Below are 24,637 nucleotides of genomic sequence, written 5' to 3'. Positions count from 1 at the left end.
TGTAGGGCGGTGGCCACAAATACGTCTGCTACGGCCACCACCTTGGGGGGCTGTGGGGGATGCTGTGATCCCTCCCAGCCCCACCCCTCAGTGAGGGACAGTATAAAAGGTGGGACCCGGAGAGCTGAGAGGGAGTTCGACTCAAGCAAGATGAAGAGCCAGTGAAGAAAGAAGATCGACTAGCTAGACCCTGGAACTCCTTTGGCCCGCTGTCCTTTTGAGGGCCGGGCAAAGCAAGCCAGGGTGCAACACCAGAGCCGCGAGGCCCGATGTCCTTCTGAGGGCCGGACTCGTTGGGCTGGTAATCGGGACCTGCGCCGAAGCTGGGCCAGGTCAGATAGCCTCCTGAAAGACGACCAGGATAGAGGGAACCAAGGAGCTAGCGTGGGCTAAAGCTCGGGGAACGTGCTCTCTATAGAGTATGTGTGAAGAGGCCGTTACCTCTTCAAGTATCAGATTCACCACTGTAATTGAAGCGTCTGTAATAAATACGTGTTGCCTCCAATGAACAGTCTCCGACGTCAATAAGGCCACTACACAATGAACCTCAATTTTTACAAAAACTACAGACATTTTTTGTAATATGTCTGTAGTCATGACCACGAACCAGCAGCGCGTTTCTGACAACGTATTTTCTGTAGCGCTGCTAAGCTTGGCTTGGGGGCAGGGATTACTGGTGTAAGGCACTACTACTCGAGTGCAAGGTACACCTATCCGTAATAACGTCTGTTATCGTACTCTATATTTCTAGAACAGTTAAATGGAAATTACGCGGATAAAATAAGGCGAGATGATGGATGTGCCGTGTAAAACCAATTCCCAGATCGATGTTCTGCACTGTTCAGGCTGAACGCAAGCACTGCAGCAAACAGCATCCTGCCCCATGGGCCACAGTAAACAAGAACAATGTGTGTATGTTACACTAAAATTACAACTGAAAATTCAAATTTAAAACAGACAAGCATACCTTTAACTTGGTAAAAAGTAAGTAATATTAAAGTACCAACTGAAACCCAAGCGAACCGACATCCTGAACTGTACGAATTTGCTTGAGGTGCGTGTTCTGAACCTGATCAACGCAATAGGACAACAAACCCAGATCATTAATTTCCAACGTGAACGGCCGAGATGTGCACTTCAGGAGTATTATGCTTGTGTCCACCGATTGCTGCCATAACAACATTACAGGAAACACAGGCATTTCCAATGCACGAGGCCCTTTTTATTAAACAAAAACTGCCACAATATCCTAAATCAGAATCGAAGGGTGTATGCACAGTTGTCATTAGAATATCCTCACGGCCAAAACGGATCCGCTTCAATGAAATTAAACATTTCACGCAGGGCGGTGAGACGCATATTGCGATGCTGGCAGGGGAATTTGTTAGTCGCTCAACTGCTAAATCCCACACGGAAAATTAGAGAAGCAATACTACCCCTGTCTAGCCTAGCGATTTGACATGATGCCTACATACCTTGGCAAGGGGTGCAAGGCTCCTTGCCAGGCATGTAGGCTCCTCGTGCACATGTCGGTAAGGCACACACCCTCCTGCAATCGTATGTGGGTTAGTCCCATGACAAAAGCCTCCTTTGCGCTTAACATGTAGTCCCAATGCTCGGTGGTTTACAGACGTGCCGATAGCGCAAATATCCATCCGGAATGCAGATCCCCAGCTGCACAACCAGGCAACACCCCCCACAAGTTGTTGGATGCCGTTTGAAACGAAGAAGAAACCGTTGAGTCGTGCAATGTCGTCCCATGACCAAAACGTTGTAGCGAGTACAGCGTAAATGTAAAGGTATTTTCTGCCCTCCCTTACGAATAAAATAAAGAGTAGCTAAGGGATTGGGGGGGGGTAGTCAATTCAGCCACAGGAACAATTGATTTTTACGATTCGCTTAAGACCGCTTCACATAAGACGAAGCAGTGAAGTACTGTAATACAAAAGCATTCGCGCCTATGCAGTGTGTGCTGGCACAAGCCGAGTGTGATCAGAAATGATCAATCACAACAAAAAGAAGGTTTTAGCAATTTACCATTTCAGTATTTACATCTAAACTAGTTTTAATGGTAATGTCTCCCCAACATGAAACACAGGAATGCATTATTAAACGAAAATCCAACACCGCCTTCACCGCTTCCTTGGCCACACACAAAATGGTTACAAATCCCTTCAATGAACCCCTCGGATTCTCTGGAATATCACAAACGGATGACGACCGTTCACAACCATTCACCACTACCTACAAAATGCAGAAAAAATAAATATAATTCGGTATATTCTAGGTTAAGTTGTTCGTCTCAATTTGCTATGTTGGTTATTGTGTAATTACCAGTTAACTATCAACCAGCAGTCCCTCGAATGGCTTGGTAAAGCTGTGGCTGTAGAACCTACAAAGACAACGCACAAACCCCAGCGACAGGGCAATGAACACTGATGAATTTGCATGTCCGCTACATTGACTTGCAGCATCACCTAAACACACGCAATGGCACGTCTCTTTGAGAGCCAATATAATTCATGTAGATTAAATGCATCTGCAGAGCAACATCAATGAACTTCATTCCATTACAAGCCTGGGTATGGGAAATTCCAGTGTTGTTTTCATGTTGTAAATATTGCATATATTGCCTGAATACCAGTGGAGTTGTTTGTGAACAAGGAAGCAAGGTACAACAGTTCATTACCCGCAAGTCATGCTAATAAGCAAGGAAAATGTGGTTAAAATGTACTGGAACACTTGCACTTAAACTGTGCGATACACCAAACTACCGCTTCGCTGTAACTCAATTGCACGGGGAGTTAAACGCACGTGCCGATTTATCTTCGTGGGTGTTGTTCATATTTCTGTGACCATCCACTACTCTGACCCCACACTATCCTGACGTATCCTCTTCTCCACGACCCTCCTCTGCACCCTCCCTCATAAGCAGATGCCTTCCCACCTGTCAGCGACAGCCAAACCTCCTTGTCCTCTTTTGAACAATGAACCACAAGCACACCTTTGTGTAGAATCTACCATAAGCAAGTAATTGCAATTCATTTACTTTGTGATGTAAGCATCCAGTGTCCGCGTGCAGTTTTCTAAAGGCAAGTTAGTGCACCACAGTATTTTAACCCATAACGAGAAGCTACACAATACTATATAGCAACTTTGAACATTTTTCATTTAAATTATTTCGGCAAGTTTTCCACATTTTGCAATCATCCAATAAACAACTACGTGTGAATTAGCGCAAGTGAATAGCTATGTTATTGAGGAGGCACAGCTACAACACGTGGAATCCAATTTACTTGCTGTTCAACAATTATACAAGCGTGTGTTTAAACGTGCGCCCTAAGTTACTTCACCACATGCTAATATTGCAAAGGAATGCAGTTAAAGATAAATGAGCCTCAAACATTAGGAAGGCAAATTTAGAGTATTTTAGGAGGTAATCAAGATGTATATCAAGGATTCGCAAACAAACAATCGGCGCGTCTCAAATTATTGTACGCTCTCCTCGCTCGTTGCAGAATTGAGAAATCTCAAACGTACGCAAGAGCGACTGAGCCCAGGTCTGAAAGCTAATATAATCTCTGGATTCAGATCGATGACATTTGCCAATATTAATAAATAAAAAACACTTTTGAGATGAACTTTGCACGCAACTTAATAAAGTCTGCAATGCTCAACATGTTTCCAGTCATTGCATGTTAAGACGAATACGATCGTGAAGTGGATCAAAACACCTCGTGCCCTCTTAACAATAACCGAGTATCAATGATGCAATTTTAACAAACTGCTTTAAATTAGCAGCAATCACAATCAGCATGATTAAGTATGGGGAAGGGGGAGGCTGGGACGGCCTTCCACAAGCTGCTTTCCTATTAAAGATTTAAAACTGGATTCAGGACAAATTAAACTTCCAAGTTCGAGCCTATTCAGCATTTAACATAAACTTGCTTTGTCCTATTGCCAGACGTGTAACTTGTCCACAACGCTACACTAACAGTAGCTCAATTGCACTGCCGCATTGTTCTTCATCGTCTTAAGATATCCACAGTGCACAAAATATAAACACGAGTTAGGCGTAGCAATTCAAAATACAATATTACAACTTCAGTACACGGGTGGTTTTGCATTTCCTCATGCTCCAATGTCTTCACAATGCTATCATCACCACCTACGTCAGCAAGTTCTCCTGCTGTGTTTGTTTCACCAGATGACGTTTGCTTGTGTTGCGATCGAAACGTGATCTATTAATTTTCTATCTACGTGACTTTCCCGAAAGAACCAAAGAGTAGGGATTCCAATTTAATACTTTTATCATTCATTTAGAAACTATATTTTTACTGTACTTCTCCAGCGTGCATTAGCTATCAGGATACTTTGTATTTAAGTGCATAAATGTAAGCTTAAAAAATGTGTTGCAAAACTTTATTTAAAGGTAAAATGTTGTAATAACTTACGTGTGAATAATGCAGAGACTTAGTGTGCACATGCACAACAAAGTCTACCCAGTGCCTGCGTGCAGGGCATGATAATTGTGGACAGGCGTAGACTGTAATGCACATCCAATTCTGTGTAATTTGCGAATGAGAAGTCAGCTTGCGTGCTTTAGATCTGTTGCTTAATGTAATCGGTCATACGCACCCCCATGCGCGTACAACTTGATTTTCAGTTTTCACCCATCCGAGTGTCACAGTGTATCACGTGCGTGCCTGTCTGTGTGAAGCATCTGCCTGTAGGGCCACCACACGTTTGTGCATGTTTCCAGCCGTGTTTGTGTGTGTGCGCGCAAGGCTCCAGGCATTAATACCACCCTCCTACGGAGAAGCGAGTCCGAACGGAGGAGCCTGCCAGGGACTCCCTCTCGGTGCCCTTCCTCCTCTCCAGGGCAGCCAACACTTTGGCCTTGTTCACCGGCGCACCTGTCGACGGGTCACATGGCGGCCGCCACACACAGCATTGGGATTTAAAAGAAAACCATTCAATCACGTCTGCTAAAATCGCGTTTACATTGCCCCTTACAACACAACGATGTGCCAAATGCTCTATGCTGCACAATGGCCTTGTTGTAGATGGGTATTCATACCTCGAATATTGAGAGCTCATCATAACTAAACGACGAGGATCTTCCCATGCGCACGAGTCACATTGCATCATTGCATGGGTATAGGCACATTCATAGCCTCCTCTCTCTCTAATGTACGTCCATCATCATCATCAGCCATGATCAATCCACAGCTGGATAGGTAATTCCCAACTAGCCACTACTATCTTTTACGGTCCTGCTATGGTACCATTCATCGAGCTGCTACGCATGAGCTGGTTTCATTGCTCCACGAATACTTTTCCCTCCTTTGGCTGCCACTCCAAAGTTAGTCTCAACTCCTGGCCGCAATCCCTTATATAGCTACGTAGTTCTGTCCCAAGTGCATTTGCTGTGTTGGTGTAAGATATTTTGACAAGGCCTCACATTTCGCTTTGGATAGGCCTTCCACATGGAGTTGACAAATACGGAGGGCTGGGCCGGTGATCTTGGATGGATGGTCCAGGAAATTACCTTTGGTTGACATATTTGGGCTTTGATGCTTTTCAGATAATTGGGAACCGGTTTAACCTGTCGTTAAACCAGGTTCCCGAGTTGTGTTCCGCACTTATTTTGACTAAATTCCAGTTCCGATAATCATGACCACCAGTTTGACAGCGCATGTGACGACCATTGCAGAGTGGATGGGAAAGTGTTGCCCCCTGCTTCATCGAACAAAGAGCACTTGAAGGGATCCTAGAGGCAGCTCTGTGACATACACTTCTGTGGGCCATTGTCCAAAACAGAGGGTAGCAGCACTGCTCTACAAGCGATCCGACTGAATGCTTCGTCTCATCACATGACTCCGAGGACACAATTAGAATAAAAATTTGGGATAGAAAAAAAACTGCACGAAATGTTTCGAGAAGGCAATTAGTTTTGTGTTAACTCTTGTGTTAATGATCTAAAAATAATTAATTGGAGCGTGGCGTACCAACATAGCTGAGCAAGACGGGCAGGAATATAAGTCCGTGAGCTGCCCCCAGCAGCACCATGGAGAGGTACATGCGGAAATAGAAGATCTTGAATATCTGCGACTTGGAGAAGGCCAGCACTACAATCCCACCAAACTTGGTCACCGTGATGCCGCTGAACACCTTCAAAGAGCACAAGAAACAAACAAATATTACCACATCCATGTTATACGTGCACTGAATGATAAAGAAGACATTTACCACACTGAAAGATCTAAAGGGAATTGAAGTCGATAGGTCACTGTGGCCAATATCATTGACGCCACCACACCTGAAAAGGTAAGCAAGTTATTTGTTTACTTTTCCTACACATTGCACTTCTTTCGTGCTTTTGTATTGTTTGTTGTTGTAGCGTTCTGACCTGCCCCTATTGAACATCTGTGAAACAGAGCTTTATAGCTCATCAGATTCCTCCACTATAAATACACATTCTGATTCACTCTGGCTTTCTTCCTTTGGCCACACAGCCAAGATCTTCTTTTATACAATTGCACAACTTGGCTTTCGGTCTCCTGCTTGATTGTCACCCTTTGTGTGTCTGTCTTGAAAACCAATCTCAACTCCACATTCACGACTCATAGTTTCATCTGCAATAACTATGCGAGAACCACTCTTCTAAAGCTGCTCAACTTGAGGACCTACTATCCTGGCTTCAGTGCATAGAAACTGCCCATAGTTGCCATGCTATAGCCTGCAAACCCGCATCATCTACATAATCCAAAGTTTATCATGTATATTTTCATTAGATTCCTAATGTATTAATCAAATATATATTAGTCACAGTTGGGCACAACACAGATGAAAAGTGGGTGACAAACACCCTTCTGAAATCCCATCTTAACCTCCAACGGTTCAGTCTGATGCCTCTAAACTAGCATAGGCCTCTGCAGCAGGAGTGTCAGCAATGGGCATTGTGGGATGCTGGTGAAACTGTTTAATGTATGTTCGTTTCAATTAATCGCTGTTCACGAAGCGGTCGGTTTGTAATTTCCAAAGACACCGACATTTTGTATTGAGTGGCAAGTGTGGGTATGGACAGTATGCCATGTATACCAACGTGAGACAGAAAAATAAGTACAGGTACATATGAATAGATCTTGATGAAGAAAGGCAGTGCTGCAGTGATTCTATAGACAGACAATCCCTTTTGGTGCTTCCATTGTGCTCTTGTCACATGCGATGGCGAACATGGCATTGCGAACCCATCCTCGTGGGTTACAAAGTAAACCCTCTGGCGACCTGTCACTCAGAGGAGCACGGACAGGCAGCTAAACAATCCTTCCCCATTTCTACTAAGCGGAATGAAGAGCAGGCTATGACCAAATCACCGGGAATGTGCCCGATCTCATCACATCTCACAAGCTAAGCAGGGGTTCGAGCCTGCTAAGCGGATAGCTGGCAGACCACCTTGCATAACAAGTATGTGTCCCGCTGCTGTAGGACATGGTGGGCAGAAGGCAGTGCAGCAAAACTTGCTGTCGTACTGTACTTTTGTGTTCCCAGATCTGTTCCCCGCCTTCACTGACCAGCAGTGACCGACGTGGAGAAGTGTGGTTAAATGACCTACGCAACATGCACGGCGTGGGGAAGGTCCCATCCAGCAATGAATAGACAAAAGCACCGTGAACGCGTGCACACACGCTTGTGTATAACGACACAGTGAGTGCGAGGACGTACGTACCGAGCTACCCATGTGAGCCAGAGCCTCCTTGGCGCGCAGTGCGCGGGTGGGCTGAGTGCTGACTGAGAACGCACGCACGATGTGACTGCAGAACTCCACCGATATCCCCACACACTACAGTGAACACACACATACAAAGGTATCGCTCAGAGGATTCTGACCCTGTTTCATTGTGACATCGACAAAGACATTTCATAAAATGTATTCGAATTGAGTTTTTCAAAGCAAGCGACTTACTGTAAACTATATGTCCATCTTATGAACTCAATGCTATCTAAAAGCCTTTAATGTATATATATATTTTAAAAAAAATTACGTTTTTAATGCCTTAACCATACAATCTCTTACCCACATTGTGTACAGCCTTTTGTCAGTCCACTGCTGGATGAAGGCTTTCCTATGCAGTCAATCTTTGGGATTGTTTGACCATAATTTTACCAGTGAAATATGGTCAAACACTCATTACACACAAAGTACTTGCCACAAATGAACCACAATATCTCATCAAGGAGCATAAAACATCACGCAAACTCTGGTCAACCTCGCAGCAGCGGCTTTTGGCTAACCATCGAGTAAAGATGGTCACTGCATCGCGCACTTTCAGATGCACTTCTGCGACCGTCTGGAAACGCCCTTCCTTCCGTTATTAGCAAACCACTGGAGCTATGCACTTTGCAATCTAGATTGAATACTCATTTCTTTAAGAACTGCTCATTGTGTTTAGTTTGTTTTCCTTACCCGCACCTCTAATTAGCACGGTTGGCTACATATGGTGCGAAAGAAATTCAACAAACGTACATTCCCATCACCCTGCAACTCCACGGTTGGCTACGTACTGTGCAAAAAAGTTCAAAAACAGGTATGTAAAATGCAGGGGTGGTGGCGGAACATGACCGGTTCAGATTTAACTCATGAACCGGTGTCATGTCAGTATCTACTGACATGATTTGAAGCTTTCGTGACTGCAGGAATCCATACTCTTTGGTTCTTTCGGTAAAGTCACGTAGGTAGAAAAATAATAGATCACGACGTTTCGATAGCAACACAAGCCATCGTCCTCAGGTGAAACAATACAGCAGGCGGGCTGCTGAGGTAAGAGGAGGAAATGTAGCGAGAGCGCTACTGCCACCAGAGGTTATATACGTTTGAGGACGATGGCTTGTGTTGCTATCGAAACGTCGTGATCTATTATTTTTCTACCTACATGACTTTAAAAAAAGATCCAAAGAGTATTTACTGACCGTAGTAGTATCTACTGACATTAGTAGTATCTATTCTGGCAAATTTACCAATGATGCTGGATGTAATTACCAGAGAAACATCGTACAAATAAAATTGAAAATGTTGTGGATTCACTCTTCAACACACCGGTGGGCTAAAGTAGTGAACTAATTGTCTTTTGTCAACGTGACACATTTTTTTACTGACTGTCCGTGTCGGGTGGTGGAGGGTTGCGACACATTTATAAATAACGCGATCTAACCCAAAAACCTTTATTATGAGTAGTAGTATCTACTGACTGTACTATTATCTACTGACTCTAACGTATCTCCCGACTCTACGGTACTATCTATCGACTCTATAGTAGTAACTACCGACTTTAGTAGTATCCACTAACTATAGTAATAACTACTAACTCTATAGTAGTATCTGCTTACTCTATAGCAGTATCTACTTACTCTACAGTAGCCTCTACCGACTCTGCAGTAGTATCTCCCCACTTTACAGTCGTATCTACTGACTCTATATTCGTAACTACTGACTCTATAGTAGTATCTAGTAACTCTACAGTAGTTTATACTGACTATAGTAGTATCTACCGACTCTATAATAGTGTATATCGACTGTATAGCAGTAGCTACCAACTTTACATTAGTATATACAGACTATAGTTATATCTACTAACTCTATAGTAGTATCTACCGACTCGATAGCAGTATTTACTATCACTACAGTAGTATGTACTGACTGAAGTAGTATCTACTATCACTACAATAGTATGTACTAGCTGCAGTAGTAGCTACTATCACTACAGTAATATGTACTGGCTGTAGTAGTAGCTACTATCACTACAGTAGCATGTACTGGCTTTAGTAGTATCTATCACTACAGTAGTATGTATTGGCTGTAGTAGTAGCTACTATCACAACAGCAGTATGTACTGGCTGTAGTAGTAGCTACTATCACTACAGTAGTATGTACTGGCTGTAGTAGTAGCTACTATCACTACAGTCGTATGTACTGGCTGAGTAGTAGCTATACTAACTCTATAACAGTAATCTTTGGTTCTTTCGGTAAAGTCACGTATATAAAAAATAAAAATAAAGTGAATACAAAATTTAAATAAAAATAATAAAAAACAAATAAACCGCTCTGCAGTAGTATCTACGGCCTATAGTGGTTGTCCCCCCTCCACCGATCGCGCGTGTGCGTTGCTCGGGGAAACCATGGCTTTGTCACGCATGCGCAGATGCGTGCTTTAGCACACGCTAAGCGGTGTAAGGAAACAAATGAATACCACAAAATTGTTAATTTAACTAATTTAAAGTTGGCGGATGCGAAATTCGAATAGCGCTGACTCACCACGGGGCTTATGGCTTGGTACCTGGGTACTTTTTTAAACGTAAACCACACGGTTTGCGAGCAAAATCCTTTCCAAGTTTTGTCCACACACAGACACGCAGACAGACAAACAAAAAATGACGTTCATAGGAAAGATGGTGTACGTTTATTGTCTTTGCTGTACCTTAGCCTTTGCAATAAAGCATGCACGATAAGCCATAAGGCTATAAAACATGTGTAACATTAATTAAATAAAGTCACTTAAAGGGGTCTCGTTGGTAGCCCCAGTGATATCCGTTTCTGTGGGCCGTGTTCTCCAACACAAAGCGCTGCACTGCTCTACGGGAGATCTGAACGGATACTTTGTCGTACAACGAGATGCCGAAAACACGATGGGGACAAACGTGGGGGGAAAAAATGACAATGGTTTGAAGAAAGCATTTACATTGGTGTCATTCATCAAGCAACAATTTCAGTAATGAAGGATATTCCGTCAATCCTCACCATGACGAGGTTGACAAGAGACACGGCGTTGAGGCTGATGCCCCACAGCCACATGACGCCCAGCATGTCGGTAAGGATCATGGCGATGGTGAGGGTCAAGGTGAGCGCCGACCACACCTCCAAGCCCAGGAGCAGGATGGAGACCAGGAAGACGGCTCCCAGCGACAGGCTCAGGTTGAACACCGTGTCGTTTACAATGGTCAGGTACTGCTCGTAGAAGACGTAAAAAACGCTGCATGGGAAGAGACGCGCACGCACGCGGTGGGCTTGTAACCATAACACAGCAAAAAATAAAACGTACAAATTAGACTGAGTAATGCATCTGTGAACATGAGAACAAAAAAGCCAACGTCAGAATGTTCTTGCTTAATCCAACGACACTGATTCTTGCTGGCTCTTTCAGCCCTGCAGCCATCATCAACTGCACAGAGCAATGCCCATCTGCTCACGCAGCCTGATGCGGCTTGAGAGACACACACTCCGAGCCAACAGCATCAGACGCTCAGCCGAGCTCATGAAATGTGAAACAAATCAGGCGTGAATTCTGGTTAAATAAAAGCAGTCATTGAGACACCGCCTTTCGAGAAGGATTTAAGAGTTTATTGGACATACTCTTTGGTTCTTTCGGTAAAGTCACGTAGGTAGAAAAATAAAATAAAATAAAACAAAAAAGAATGTATCACGACGTTTCGATCGCAACACAAGCGGTCGTCCTCAAGCGGAAAAAATAATCCAGCAGTAGGACTACTGAGCCAGCGAGAGATATGTTACAACAAGAGGTTATTTACGTGGCGATGGGCAAGCAAGCGGAGTCTGAGCTGGAAAGGAATTCCATCCCCGGACGCGAGCACGTCAGTTGTGTTAATGGGGGAGATTATGGAGAGATATTAGGGAAATGAGCTTCCGTCGCTGCATAAGAGTATCGTCCCCGCATATGCGCACAACAGCAGTGTTCATGGGAGATTAGCACTATGTTGATGGGAGAGATGAGGCGGGGAGATTAGGGGGATTAGCAAGTTAATGTCAAGTCTATGTGTATTTTTCTACCTACGTGACTTTACCGAAATAACCAAAGAGTATGGATTCCTGCAGTCACGAAAGCTTAATAACTCATCAGATTTCTCCAGGATAAATAAAGATTCCAACTCTGATGAGTAGACTTTCTCTAGGCATGTTTCACTCCCCATTTTTTTTTATAAATTGTCACATTTCAATTCAAGAATAAATGTGTTATATATAAGATGAAATAATATTTTACCACCCTTTGTCATGCAAGTTGTTTGACCATACTTCACTATGCTGGTCAGTGCAGGTTTTTAAAAGCAGGAATCAGTTCAGATGTCACTCAAAACTGATGTTAATCACAGTCAAGAATCACACTCAGGCTGCTGGGTTCATGGTGCTGTCCACCAACCACTGCTTTGTCTTTGCTCTTGTAATACACGAAAAGGTTTATTGGCTGCAAGGTTTTTGTGAATGTAGAAAGTCTCCATGACCCAATCTAACACAATGTCTAAATTAACGTGACATTATTCTTATCCCAATGACTCAATGGCAGTATTGTATGCATAAGAAACCGACCTAAATTAGTGACCTAATCATAGATGTGTGGAATTCAGAATCCGGTTATTCTGATTGACAATAGGGGCATCTGGACACCCAACTTGGATATATCCAATGTTAACAATTCCATATGGAAAAAAAAATCACATCTATGTTTTTCTACAGAAACAAAGTTCAATGTTGACTTAAAGCTTTCGTGACTGCAGGAATTCATATTCTTTGGGTCTTTCGGTAAAGCCACATAGATATAATTTTTCACCTGATGACAATTGCTTGTGTTGCAATTGAAACGTCGTGATATTTTATTATTTTTTATATCTACGTGGCTTGACTGAAAGACCCAAAGAATAAGAGTTCAATATATTACATAACATCCACATGCAGAAAATATGTACTTATTAAATATGTAAAAATACACAGTATAATGCCATCACATAAATGCACAGACACAGACATGCACAAAAACACACAAATACTGTTACACAAGACAGATACCCGATATAGTCGGATAGACTGTTGGGGCAAGTGCTGTTAGCGAGCACCTATTAAGACCAAAAGTGAACAAAGGGTGATACGACCAGCACCACAGCCTGTCTCCCCAGTGCTGAGGTGTACACACTGCACAAGGTACGCATTTAAGGCTGAGCAAACCTAGGGGAGATCCAGGATCAGTTTGTAGTGCAGTGCGCTAATCAATTTGCCACCCTTACACCTTCCACGCACTGCAGCCCCAACATAGTCAGCTTAGGTCACATCAGCTCCTGTTATTCCCTTCTCCCCCCCCACCTTCCACTCCCCAACACCAATGTATTTAATTCACTACAGGGCGTGGAATCGGAATCGGCAAAGCCCCACGGGTGTTATTCACCCTCCTCCTGGTTATGAGTTTATACTGTACTTATAACCAGTGGTGTCGCGTGGTTGGAATTGAGCTCACAATAAGACGTGTCAGTGGGCTACATTAGCACATCATACCTACATGAGGTGACCATCCAATTTTAATATTACTGTAGGTTATGTGATGCAGGCAGAGTATGCAAAACTCAAGAAGATTCGTGACGGTACCTGTATGCGAAGACCCTGTATTTTGACAGCGTGGGGCCAAGGGCGGCTGTGATGTTGGTGGCGATGGTGCGAGCGTTCCTCAAGGCAGCAATGAAGTCCCCTGACTCAGTGAGGATGGTGTGGTAGCTCATGAAGTAGGTGGCGCCAACGTGGGAGCCATTCACCGACACTGCACTGCCATACGCTGCGTGTCCCCTGGTCAGCCACAAACGCACAAGGTCGTGAGGTCGCCGCACCAAGAAGAGGGCACAGAGGCATGGCTAAGAGCACACTTTAGTTGAGCTCTTTAAAAAAAAAAACTGTTTCTGAGCATTGGCCTAAAGGCCACAATCTTCCACCAACCAGCAACAAGCTATCAAAGTTGTTACAGATAGGAGTTGACACGTCTCTTGGATGGAGCAATGTTATTTATAAGAGATCGGGATGATGGGAAGGAATTTAAAAGTGAAGTAGTGCGAGGGAAGAAACGAAAAGGCAAGTGTTGTGACCTGTAGTGTGGTGATCGTTAAACGCAGTATGGCTAAGACGAACCAGTCAGTCGGATAAACCAAGTCTCCAGCATGGGTGGAAGAATCAACGAGTGACGTTCACGGGAACAGAAACCATGGGAGGAGTGATCGAAGAGTGATCAGGAGATGACTGTCCATCGGTAAGCACATGATTGTAATGGTATTGCAACCCCCAGACTTGCGGCGATTTTACTCTAACGAGTATTAATAGTTAAAATAAGCAATGAGGGTAAATGGAGGAGTGATGATGTGGATAGAAGTGGAGGACTGTGGGAAAAATAGGTCGTGTTTTGAGCGAAGAAACTAGTCAATGGCAGAGGAGAGATCTTCCACCAGGCCTTAAAGCAGTGGAGGAAATCAGCAGTGAAGATAACTGTGGAGAGAGAATGGCAAACACCAGGGGCCGCAGGGGAGAAGGTGCGACCAACCACAGGCTGGAGGTTGATCACGAGCTGTACCAAGAGGCCTGAGTAAGTCAGAGCAAAAGGAATTAACAGGGGACTCAAGTGAAAGGAGAGAAGTGGAGACAGGGATAGGTGATGACACTTGCCCCCAAAAGAGGAATGTGGACTTTCCACCACTGGCTCAGGACTTTCAACAGGAAATGAGTGCAGCCACAATGCAAATTTGAGCAGGACATATCTCTGCCTGCAAGATTTTAAGGACAGAGCCTGCTGAGTGTCATGATAACTAGAAGACTAAATGCGCCCCTGGGGAGACTTCGACGAGAGTCGTGCGAGTGGAATTGTGTGTGGAATGTGAGATGCAGACCCTTTTGCACAATACATGCTTGGGTTGTCGGAGAGGAACATGGGCAGGAAGTGAGTAAAGTTATCGCCAAGCGGTCGCTGCTTTCCCTCTCGCGTGAGTGGACGGCAGGGAACGCAATCCGGGCCGGGCACTGCACACAATGGCACACAAAGACAAAGATCTGTCGTATAGCCTTCACAAATTGTTGGGGGTTATTAGCGAGCATCTATGAAAGTTGGCACAGCACACTAGGGGGTGGGGGGTGACCAACACCACGCCCGGCCGCCTTTGTCTCCCGAGTGACGATATTTACACATCGCACCATGTACTCATTTGAGGATGAGTCGACCTGGAGGAGGCCCACTGGTGTTTTGAGCGTGAGCGGGAATCGAACTCTGGTCTCTGGGTTGGTAGTGCGGCACACTAACCGTTGCACTACCGCTCCCCGCAACAGCACACATACATAAGAGGGAGGCTGCTCATCACTTAATAAGAATAATAATTGTGCATTTTAACATTTTATCATTTGCAGTTTACCAAAACAGTCGCGTAATTTTTTGCAAATTTTCTGAGGCCGAAGCATAATTGTCTGCGTGGATGCTCATGTTTAAAAATGTAAACGTACGGCTTGCATTGCAGAAGTCCCCAGTGGAGTTAAACACTCTGCAGCAGCTGGACTGTGGCTTCACCCAATCAAAGTAATCATCGATCCAAGAGGACGGAGCGTAGCCAATCCTGGTGCTGCAACACAAAGGAATGCACTTAAAAGCAAGTTATTTATTGACTCCATAACCTTAGACTTGTTAATACCACACAACCTTCATTCTTATTCAGGCATACCTCTTATAGCGCTGCCTCATATAGCTGCCTCATATAATGCTGTTCCGTTATCACGCTTTTTTGTCCTGGAGGCATAATTTCTGTGCGGATCAGCCCATATATGAACGTAGACGTGGTGTTGCCTTTAGGGGCGTCTTTGCCCATATCTGGTCTTGTGAAACCTGAATCAAGGTGTCTTTTGTATTGATTCTGCTCAGTCAATCCTACGGTCACGTTAGAGTATCGATTGATTAGGGGTTAATCACTGCATCGATTCAGTGGTGATTCATGGATCGGGTAATCCCATTGTTTAGTACTGTACAGCTTCCCGCAGAACATGTTTACGGCAGGCAGTGGTTCATCTTACACAAGCTCCGACCGAATGTCACCATCATTAAACGTCATAATTTTTTATTTATGAAATGCTTTACTACCTTTATCATGTGTACAGTATTATTATTAAGGCTATTAGCGATACCCCAATGAAGCCCTCAGATATCGCTCATCGGTAAAAAGAATTACGCTGTCGGTACACATCTCCATTGGTACCATGTTATAGTAACCTCCTATAGCGCTGTTTCATATAGCGCTGTTGGTAACGCATCTTCATTGGAACCATGTTATAGTGACCTCCTATAGCACTGTTTCCTATAGCGCTTCATTTATCAAGATCGGCATCCTGAGCGCTATAGGAGGTATACCTGTATACCAACAACTAAGTGACAGAGTACACTACCGTTTACTGTGCATTAAGACAAATAGAACGCGTGGTAATTTCTATTTACCTTTTCCAACTTGAAAACTTCATAATTGTTTTAGTATAGAAACTAAAATAAAAATTCAACATTTATTATTTTACCAGGTAAGGCCCACTGAGCTATGTAGCTCTTTTTCAGAAACGACCTGGCCACAAATGACAGCTCAACGAAGTGGCTTGTGTGGAAATATATAGCAGCAAAATACTCTAAACGCATGATGTTGATTCTAAGTGTGGAGGTAAAAATTAGAGGGCCCGGAGAAAAATCCACATGACTACAGGGAGAGAGACATGCAAATTCCAAATATAGAACAGGTGTCAGGGTCTGGATCGAACCCACAACCTCCTGCATACCAGACGAGGTAGTTAACAACTCTCCACCGTGGTGCCCATAGAATTACAAGAACACTGACAAAACATTCATACAACACTAGACCCCCTACAAGCCTAGCACAACCCGGATGATACCGATGACATCCCCCGAGCCCCGATAATCGCCTCCCGTCCAGAGGCACATGCCGGAACAGAAGCGAGACTTTAGTTTCCGACCGTTTTTGCAAGGTCAGAGGAGTCAAGTAAAAGAAACCGAAAATCAGTGGCGCGAGTATCTAAACATATAATAGGCCAATTTCAGCTCCAGCTTATAGTGTAAGTTGTGCGGCGCAGAGCGTGCTCGCGTACTAGTTGGGCAGCTGCGCAGCGAGGTAGAGCTGCTCCACCAGCGAGTTGTTGTTGCAGCCGACCCCTCCGCAGATGACGTTCTGTCCCTCCAGGGTCAAGTAGTCGTGACCGTCCTCCACCACAAAGTACACCGGCGGGCCCGAGTGCAGGAAACGGTTCAACGCGGTGAAGTACGTCAACACGTAAGAATCCTGCAACACACACAGACACACAGGCTCACCCCCCTTTCACCTTTGCTTGCAAGGCTTATTTTATTTATATTTGTACACTGTAATTAGAGTAGAGCAGTGACGCAGTGGTTAGCATACTGCTGTACGTATGTATTTTGAACTTCTTTCGCACTATACGTAGCCAACCCATGCTAATCAGAGGTGTGGGCAAAGGACAACAAATTAAACACAAAAAGTAGTTCTACTGCGCTATGAACCCGGCGACCTGAGTGTGATCGTCGGCCATGGTTAACATCTGAACTGGTCCTGGGCACCCCCTCCTTCCTCAGCCTGAACTGACTGGCATGGTGAAGTACGATCAAACAACCTCCATGACTGGCACGGTATGTCGGAGGCCTTCATTCAGCAGTGTCGGCAACCAAAATGGAGCCATATATTTTTTATTCAGGAAAAAAAACTAATATTTAAAGAGCCACAATGTACGTAAATACGAGACGGTCCTCAATAAATAACACCATGAAGCGGCTCCAGAGCTACAGGTTGCAGACCCCTGATATAGACAAAGGGCTGTAAATCAAAAGTGTAAAATCAACATTTCCCATGAACATTAGTGTTCTTGAATGCATGGGTTCGGGATAGAGTGTGACAATATCAGCTAGAGCAGAGTGTTCCTCATTGCAAAGCCCACAGGCTACTGGTGGCCCTTGGTGACCTTTAGTGTTGCCCCTGACGTGCGACCCCGACAATACACAGAGTAAAACCACCCCCCATCATCATCGTGCTGTCAAACCTAATGGTTTCAATTGTGTGGCGGCCCTCACACCGATGATGTCTTATTGGCGAAAGCGGCCCCCCTCTGCAAATGAGTGAATAAGACTGACCTAGAGAGTACTGAATTCATATGCTTAAGTTTGAAATTGTGTTTGCAAGTTATAATGTGCGTCTGATGTATGCGTGAACCGTAATGTCTGCAATTGAGCGTGTAAATGCGACCTCTGTGCGTGTGTGTGTGCATGAAGGAGCTGGTGCAAATACAAAGCCGCACATCAGGCATGGAGAGCCTCTGGTCCAGACCGATTTCAATCTTGTTGACGACAGCCACACTGAAGGCAAGCGCCGCCACAAACACCGACATCTGACGAACACAGAAGGTGTTACTCAGAAAAACATCATCATGTATGTTGAACTTCCTTCGCACCATACAAAACCAACGGTGATAATTGGAGGTGTGATTATTATCATCACCGCCCACGGTCAGTCTATTGCTGGGTGGAAGGTATTCCCCACGCTGTTATTGTCGCTCACGGTCCAATCTACCTCATTCCTGCAAGTGAACTAATCTCATTGCTCCATCTCCACAGTGGCAATCCTCTTGGCTATGTTCTCTCCTCAAGCTGCCATTCCATTACCAGCCTAATACATTGGGCATCATCATCATGTACTCGAGTCCATCGGTGTTGATAATAACTGGCTAATTCTAGATTTAAAGCTTTCGTGACTGCAAGGATCCATACTCTTTGGTTCTATTCGGTAAAGTCACGTAGGTAAAAAATAAAACAAAAATCACGACGTTTCGGCCACAACACAAGCGGCCTTCATCAGGTGAAGGGACCAGGCTGTCTCGAGGACAGCGCTGGAGTGAAACACAGCCACGCTCAGACAGTGACCTTTAAGCTGTGTGCGAGGAAACAAGGTGCCTTGCGGCATCTTTTGAGGAAGGTCAGCGTCTCGATGAGCTGTGACTTCTTGTCCCGTTGTCTGTTAAAAGCTCTAACAGATAGGTGAAAGCCCTCCCCGTAGAGGTTATCAATTCTAAATATTTTACCGAATAGAACCAAAGAGTATGGATCCTTGCAGCCTTTATCGGCTGAGAGGATGACTATATCACTTCTGTTATGGATAAAGATTCATACAACAACAAAATCCAGAATCTGCTCAACGATGGAAGTTACTCAAAAATTAAAAATTACCCTACCAATAGCCTAGCGATAAAAAACAAGATCATCATAAGTTCGACCTCCCTAATCGACCCAACTAAACGTCCCTCCCTAAAACCTTCTGCTGCAAGACCCCCTAGATTCTATGGTCTTCCCAAGATTCATAAAGAAGGCACCCCACTACGACCCATCGTATCCACGATCAACTCCCCTACCTATAGACTAGCCCGTTTTCTGTCAGATACCTTGCTGCCTTTCACTGGCAAGACCGCCTCAGCAGTGCTTAACTCAGCCCAATTGGTCTCTATGGTCAAAGACGATGTACTGTCCCCTGACGATATCCTTGTCAGCTTCGATGTGGTCTCTTTGTTTACCAAGGTCCCAGTAACTGATACCATTGAAATAATTGAAAATTTGGTCCAACATGGACTAGACCCCGATACACCTGCACTGGTTAGGCACTGCCTCAACAATACCTACTTTACTTGGAATGGCTCCTTCTACAAACAAAATGAGGGTACCCCCATGGGATCCCCCTTGTCACCAGTGATAGCCACTATTTTCATGGAGAAATTTGAATCGGACGCCATCCAGACTTCCACCCTCAGACCTTCCCTGATATGTGGATGACACTTTCGTCATTTGGCCACATGGCCTCCCAGCTCTGAACCTTTTCCTACACCACATCAATTCCATACATCCCGCCATCAAATTCACCATGGAAGTGGAGAAAGATGGCAAGCTACCATTCTTAGATGTTCTGTTTGAGAGGAGACCTGATGGCTCATTGGGGCATTCTGTCTACAGGAAACCCACCCAGATTCCTACTTGAAACCTGATTCCCACCACCACCCAGCCCAGAAGAATTCTCGCATCAAAACTTTATACCATAGGGCTCATTGCATTTCGGACCAACACCACCTGACCAGTGAATTAAAACATGTACACCTGACCCTCAAAAGGAATGGATACTCTGACCGTACCATCCGCCAAGCTGTTTCTCCCTCCATACAGCAACAACCACTTGATACTCCGGTCAAAACCATCACACTACCATATATAGCAGGTGTTACTAAAGAGATTTCCAAAATTCTAAACAAACACAAGATCCAGGTCCGGTTCAATACAGTACACAAAATTCGTGATCTGATCCCATCCGTGAAGGATGTCATCCCTGACTTACAGTACCCCGGGGTTTACAAATTGAGTTGTACCTGCGGTGATTGCTATATCGTGGAGACAAAGCGACATGTCTCTGACCAAATTCGCGAGCACAAATCAGATTTGAAACACGGCAGAACGAATTCGTCTGCCGTAGCTGATCACTGTTACAACGCTGTGGGTGATCACGATATAATTTTCTCCGATACCAAGGTTCTTTGCAAACCCACGGGTTTTTATCAGAGATTTGTTCACGAGGCAATTCAGATCTACAAACACAGACAATTTCAACCGAGAAGATGGTTTCAAATTGAGCAACCATTGGAAAGATGTTCTAAATCGAACCAAACATTAAACTAATTTCAATAGTACAGTATATTTTTCAAGTAGTGCTACCCCAAACTTTTGCAGCTCTTAAAAATTCCCTTTTCACACCATCAATAGGTAAACTCCCCCCCTCCCCCCCTCGCCAACCGGCATGTTCACCCACATGTACACCACCTCTACACCGTTCATCATGCTAAGTCGGCCAATCAAATGCTAATTTTTATGCTAATTCCTTTGTCAAGGCACCTTGTTTCCTCGCACACAGCTTAAAGGTCGCGGTCTGAGCGTGGCTGTGTTTCACTCCAGCGCTGTCCTCGAGACAGCCTGGTCCCTTCACCTGATGAAGGCCGCTTGTGTTGTGGCCGAAACGTCGTGATTTTTGTTGTTTTATTTTTTACCTACGTTACTTTACCGAATAGAACCAAAGAGTAATAACTGGCTAAGTCAGGTGGGGGACCTTTTCCTTCCTGAGGACCGAATGAACCTTCAAATGCTACAGCTATTGTAGGAAATCGCACATGAATGCATGCACCTCAGTCACTTCTGTAAATGCAGTGACAGAAGTGCGTAATATTATAAACACGATGTTACTCGGTCAAAAAATATTCCCCTTTAGTGCCAGATTAGTGCAGCTAAGATGCTTGCAGTGATGGATATATATTGTTAGTGGGCTGTTTCCAAGTGGCTGCGGGTCCGGGAACTGATGCACAATGGCTTACTCTTGTAAACTATTTACTTTACAGATTAAAGCTGTTTGCAACTAACATTTTACAACAAATTGGAGGTTGGGAAATCTTGCATTCAGAACATTTTTTTACAAGTACACATACATAACTTTACTCAAACAAATATTTACTTAACCATATTTAACACGTGTACATAACCAGTTATATATTGGCAATTATTTACCCAGAAAAGCCTCAATGAGTCCTAATACTCTTTTCCAGTCCTGCATTGAATTGTTCAGCCAATATGATTTAAATGGGTGTTGGCATAGAGGAGGAAACCGGGAAAACCTGGAAAACACTCCTGTTTGTACCTCCTGGCCACCTCGTAGCTTCACATCTACAACAGCTGGCAAGCCCTGCTGGGCACACATCCAAGTACTAACAAGGCTCCACCACGCTTAGCTTCCCACTTCTGATGAAAATGGGCGCATTTACGGTGATTGGTTGCAGGCTTGCATAACATATGACCTGTGTCAACTGAACATAACTTTGCATATTAAATGTCTCCATACTCAAATGAGCGCTGGATGATGGTCATCTACCCCTGGATGGCCCTGTGGAGGCGTACGTGGTGAGCGCTGCCTCCAAATCATTGGATGACAGCAGTGGTGCTACTGCGCGACCCCACGCAGTGTAAGGATCTGTCATGTATGTACGTATGTTGAGCTTCTTTTGCAGCATGCGTAGCCAACCGTGCTTATCGGAGGTGCAGACCAATGGTGCGGACTAACATCGGGTAGAATGGACACCGTATTACTCCATTTAGATGTGCATTCTCGCACAGCATTGTGCGGTCTGCAGAACAGGTGCGGTGAAAGATGCGCTGGGTTCTATTCCCATTACACCTGTGGACATGTGGAGGAGAGGCCACTCACCACAACAGGCCGCACACACTCGCTCAGCAGCACGGGAGCAAAGAGATTCTTGAAAAACCGGAATAGCAGGCCGTGCTGACTCTCATCCGGCGGAGGAACGCTGGTCTTCAAGCAGCACACGATATCGAAATGACCCTCCTAGAAACAGTGGCAGCGCATTCGCTTAAAAAATTAAATAAACACACATTTGCAATGCACAGTTTTGAAGTTTCAGAGGTGCGGGAAGCCAAAGACAAGCAGAAAGGAAACCCACCAGAATAGGTGGCAACAATTGCCTAAGCTATGTGGACCTATATCGGGATGTTTGGCCAACTATATTAATGAGTGGCGCCATGATGTTGAGATATTAACTACCTCGCCAAGTATACAGGATTCTCACAATGTTTCGGCCACAACACAAGTAGCCTTCTTCAGGTGAAGGAACAGAAATGTCGGGACGACAGCACTTCAATGAACACTGCTAAGTTTCGCCGCGAAAAAGCGGAATAGCAGAATAGCAGGCCAAGCTCTCAAGGCTAATGGTTACTCCGACTACACAATCCGCAAAGCCATCACTCCAGCCATGAAGAAGGATCCTCTTGAGGAGCCATTCAAAACCATCACCTTACCCTACATTGCAGGGGTCACAAAAAAGATCTCCAAAATCCTGAATAAACACAAGATCCAGGTCCAATTCAACACAGTACATAAAATCCGTAATCTGATTCCGTCTGTAAAAGATGTGGTTCCAGACATACAGTACCCGGGCATCTACAAACTAAGTTCACTCTGTGGTAGCAGCTACATTGGAGAAACCAAACGACATATCTCGGACCGCATCCGTGAACATAAAGCAGACTTGAAACGCGGTAGGACGAACACCTCAGCCATAGCAGATCACTGTTATAATTCAGTGGGCTCACATGACATTGACTTCTCCAAGATGGAGGTTCTCTGCAAGCCATCCGGCTACCATGAGAGATTCGTTCATGAGGGCATCCACATATACAAACACGGAGACAATTTCAACCGAGAAGATGGATTCTGGCTTAGTAACCATTGGAAAGACGTTATAAACCATTTCGGTTCTTGATTGATTGTATTTTACGGTGACTTTCAGACTGCAGTCCATTCGCTGGCACTGCCTCTTAATACCTTTCACACGACGGTCAATGGTATGGTTTATAGCATGTTGTATAATAATTAGTATAAGTGTAATGTTTAACATAATTCATAAGGCAATATATAGTATCGTAATTGTATAGTGAATATACAGCAGTGTGGTATACAGTAGGGTTGGTAGAATAATACAGTGTAAAATTAAAAGTCTAATATTTTACAGTCTAAAGTATAGGGTAGTGTATAGTAACGCATTGTATAATTCAAGAGTGGGTTTGTCTATGGCAGTGTATATTACGGTGTATAGTCGTGTAATGTAGAAAAAAAGTTTAATTGGAGACATATCAATATAATGCATAATGTTAGAGCTTACATTGGGCTGTTTATACGATATTATACAATGTAGTTTAGATTGGAAGGTATAACATTGTAATGTATAGTAGTCTAGTTTATAACATAGTTGTAACGCAACACAGGACAGAGCAGCGCATCGTGGCTGTTTCTCCCCCCTCCTCCGTTATGAGCATAGATGGACTCGTCCGTCTGAACAAAGCTCGTCGCTTTCCGTGGTGCTAACGTTGAAAAGAAAAAAAACGCCACCCTTTTTTTCGACATAGAATTGTAATGTATAACGACTTATTGTTAGTAGCTCAGCTGAATGAAGAGTATATTGAGTTTATTGATAACATTGATGTAGTTTATATTTGAGTTTTTTTATCAGTTTACTATATGGTATTCATTATATAGTATAGTGTATACCCAGTTACTTTATATTAATAGCTCAACTTATTGAAGAATATAGAGTACATTTATTATATTGATGTAGTTTATACTTAGTTCTTTCACAATGGATTATTGTATGATAGATGGGTGGTTGCAGTTCTTTAGCGTCAATATACTAAATGCCTCTGTTGATATGTAAACTCTGACTTTAACATAGCTATTTCCGTGACCAGTTACATGCTAATCCCTCACATTAACATCATGCTACTCTCCCAGTTACATGCTAATTTCTGACTTTAACACCCTGCTAATCCAACACTTTAACACAGCTATTTAAATGCTAAATTCTTCTGTTGATATGTAAACTCCTTTGTCAAGGCGCTCTCTCCTCCCACCCAGTTTAAAAGACGCTGCGAAGCTTAGCAGTGTTCATTGAAGCGCTGTCGTCCCGACAGTTCTGTTCCTTCACCTGAAGAAGGCTACTTGTGTTGTGGCCGAAATGTCGCGAGAATTTTATTTTATTTGTTTTATTTTTATTATTTTATTTCCATTCTACGTGACTTTACCAAAAGAACCAAGAAGATGAATCCCTGCAGTCACGAAAGCTTTAAATTGAAAAAGTATATAGGTGGTCATGGGTTCGATCCCGACCATGACGCCTGTATAGTTGGAGTTT

At 44.0% G+C, this 24,637-nt stretch overlaps 1 protein-coding gene across 1 annotated transcript in view; it reads right to left on the bottom strand.

Annotated features, from left to right (window-relative positions):
- Positions 1-1,200: 1,200 nt before the first annotated feature.
- Positions 1,201-24,637, bottom strand: part of NPC1 (NPC intracellular cholesterol transporter 1) — a 72,922-nt gene continuing 49,485 nt past the window's right edge. The window contains exons 16-25 of the mRNA XM_032961497.2: positions 22,141-22,278; positions 18,158-18,247; positions 16,943-17,133; positions 15,311-15,426; positions 14,707-14,836; positions 13,427-13,621; positions 10,799-11,030; positions 7,733-7,846; positions 6,012-6,174; positions 1,201-4,916 (exon numbers count right to left, since the gene is read on the bottom strand). Coding sequence (XP_032817388.1) covers positions 4,798-4,916; positions 6,012-6,174; positions 7,733-7,846; positions 10,799-11,030; positions 13,427-13,621; positions 14,707-14,836; positions 15,311-15,426; positions 16,943-17,133; positions 18,158-18,247; positions 22,141-22,278 — 1,488 coding nt within the window. The 3' untranslated portion in view covers positions 1,201-4,797. The remainder of the gene's footprint in view (positions 4,917-6,011; positions 6,175-7,732; positions 7,847-10,798; positions 11,031-13,426; positions 13,622-14,706; positions 14,837-15,310; positions 15,427-16,942; positions 17,134-18,157; positions 18,248-22,140; positions 22,279-24,637) is intronic.

The sequence above is a fragment of the Petromyzon marinus genome, chromosome 27 (assembly GCF_048934315.1).
Source record: "Petromyzon marinus isolate PM22_M1 ecotype Great Lakes invasive population chromosome 27, UKy_Petmar_22M1.pri1.0, whole genome shotgun sequence".
In the NCBI taxonomy this organism is placed as follows: Eukaryota; Metazoa; Chordata; class Hyperoartia; order Petromyzontiformes; family Petromyzontidae; genus Petromyzon; species Petromyzon marinus.
Note: the sequence above shows the minus strand (reverse complement) of the source record. Positions and strands in the feature narration are given on the sequence as shown.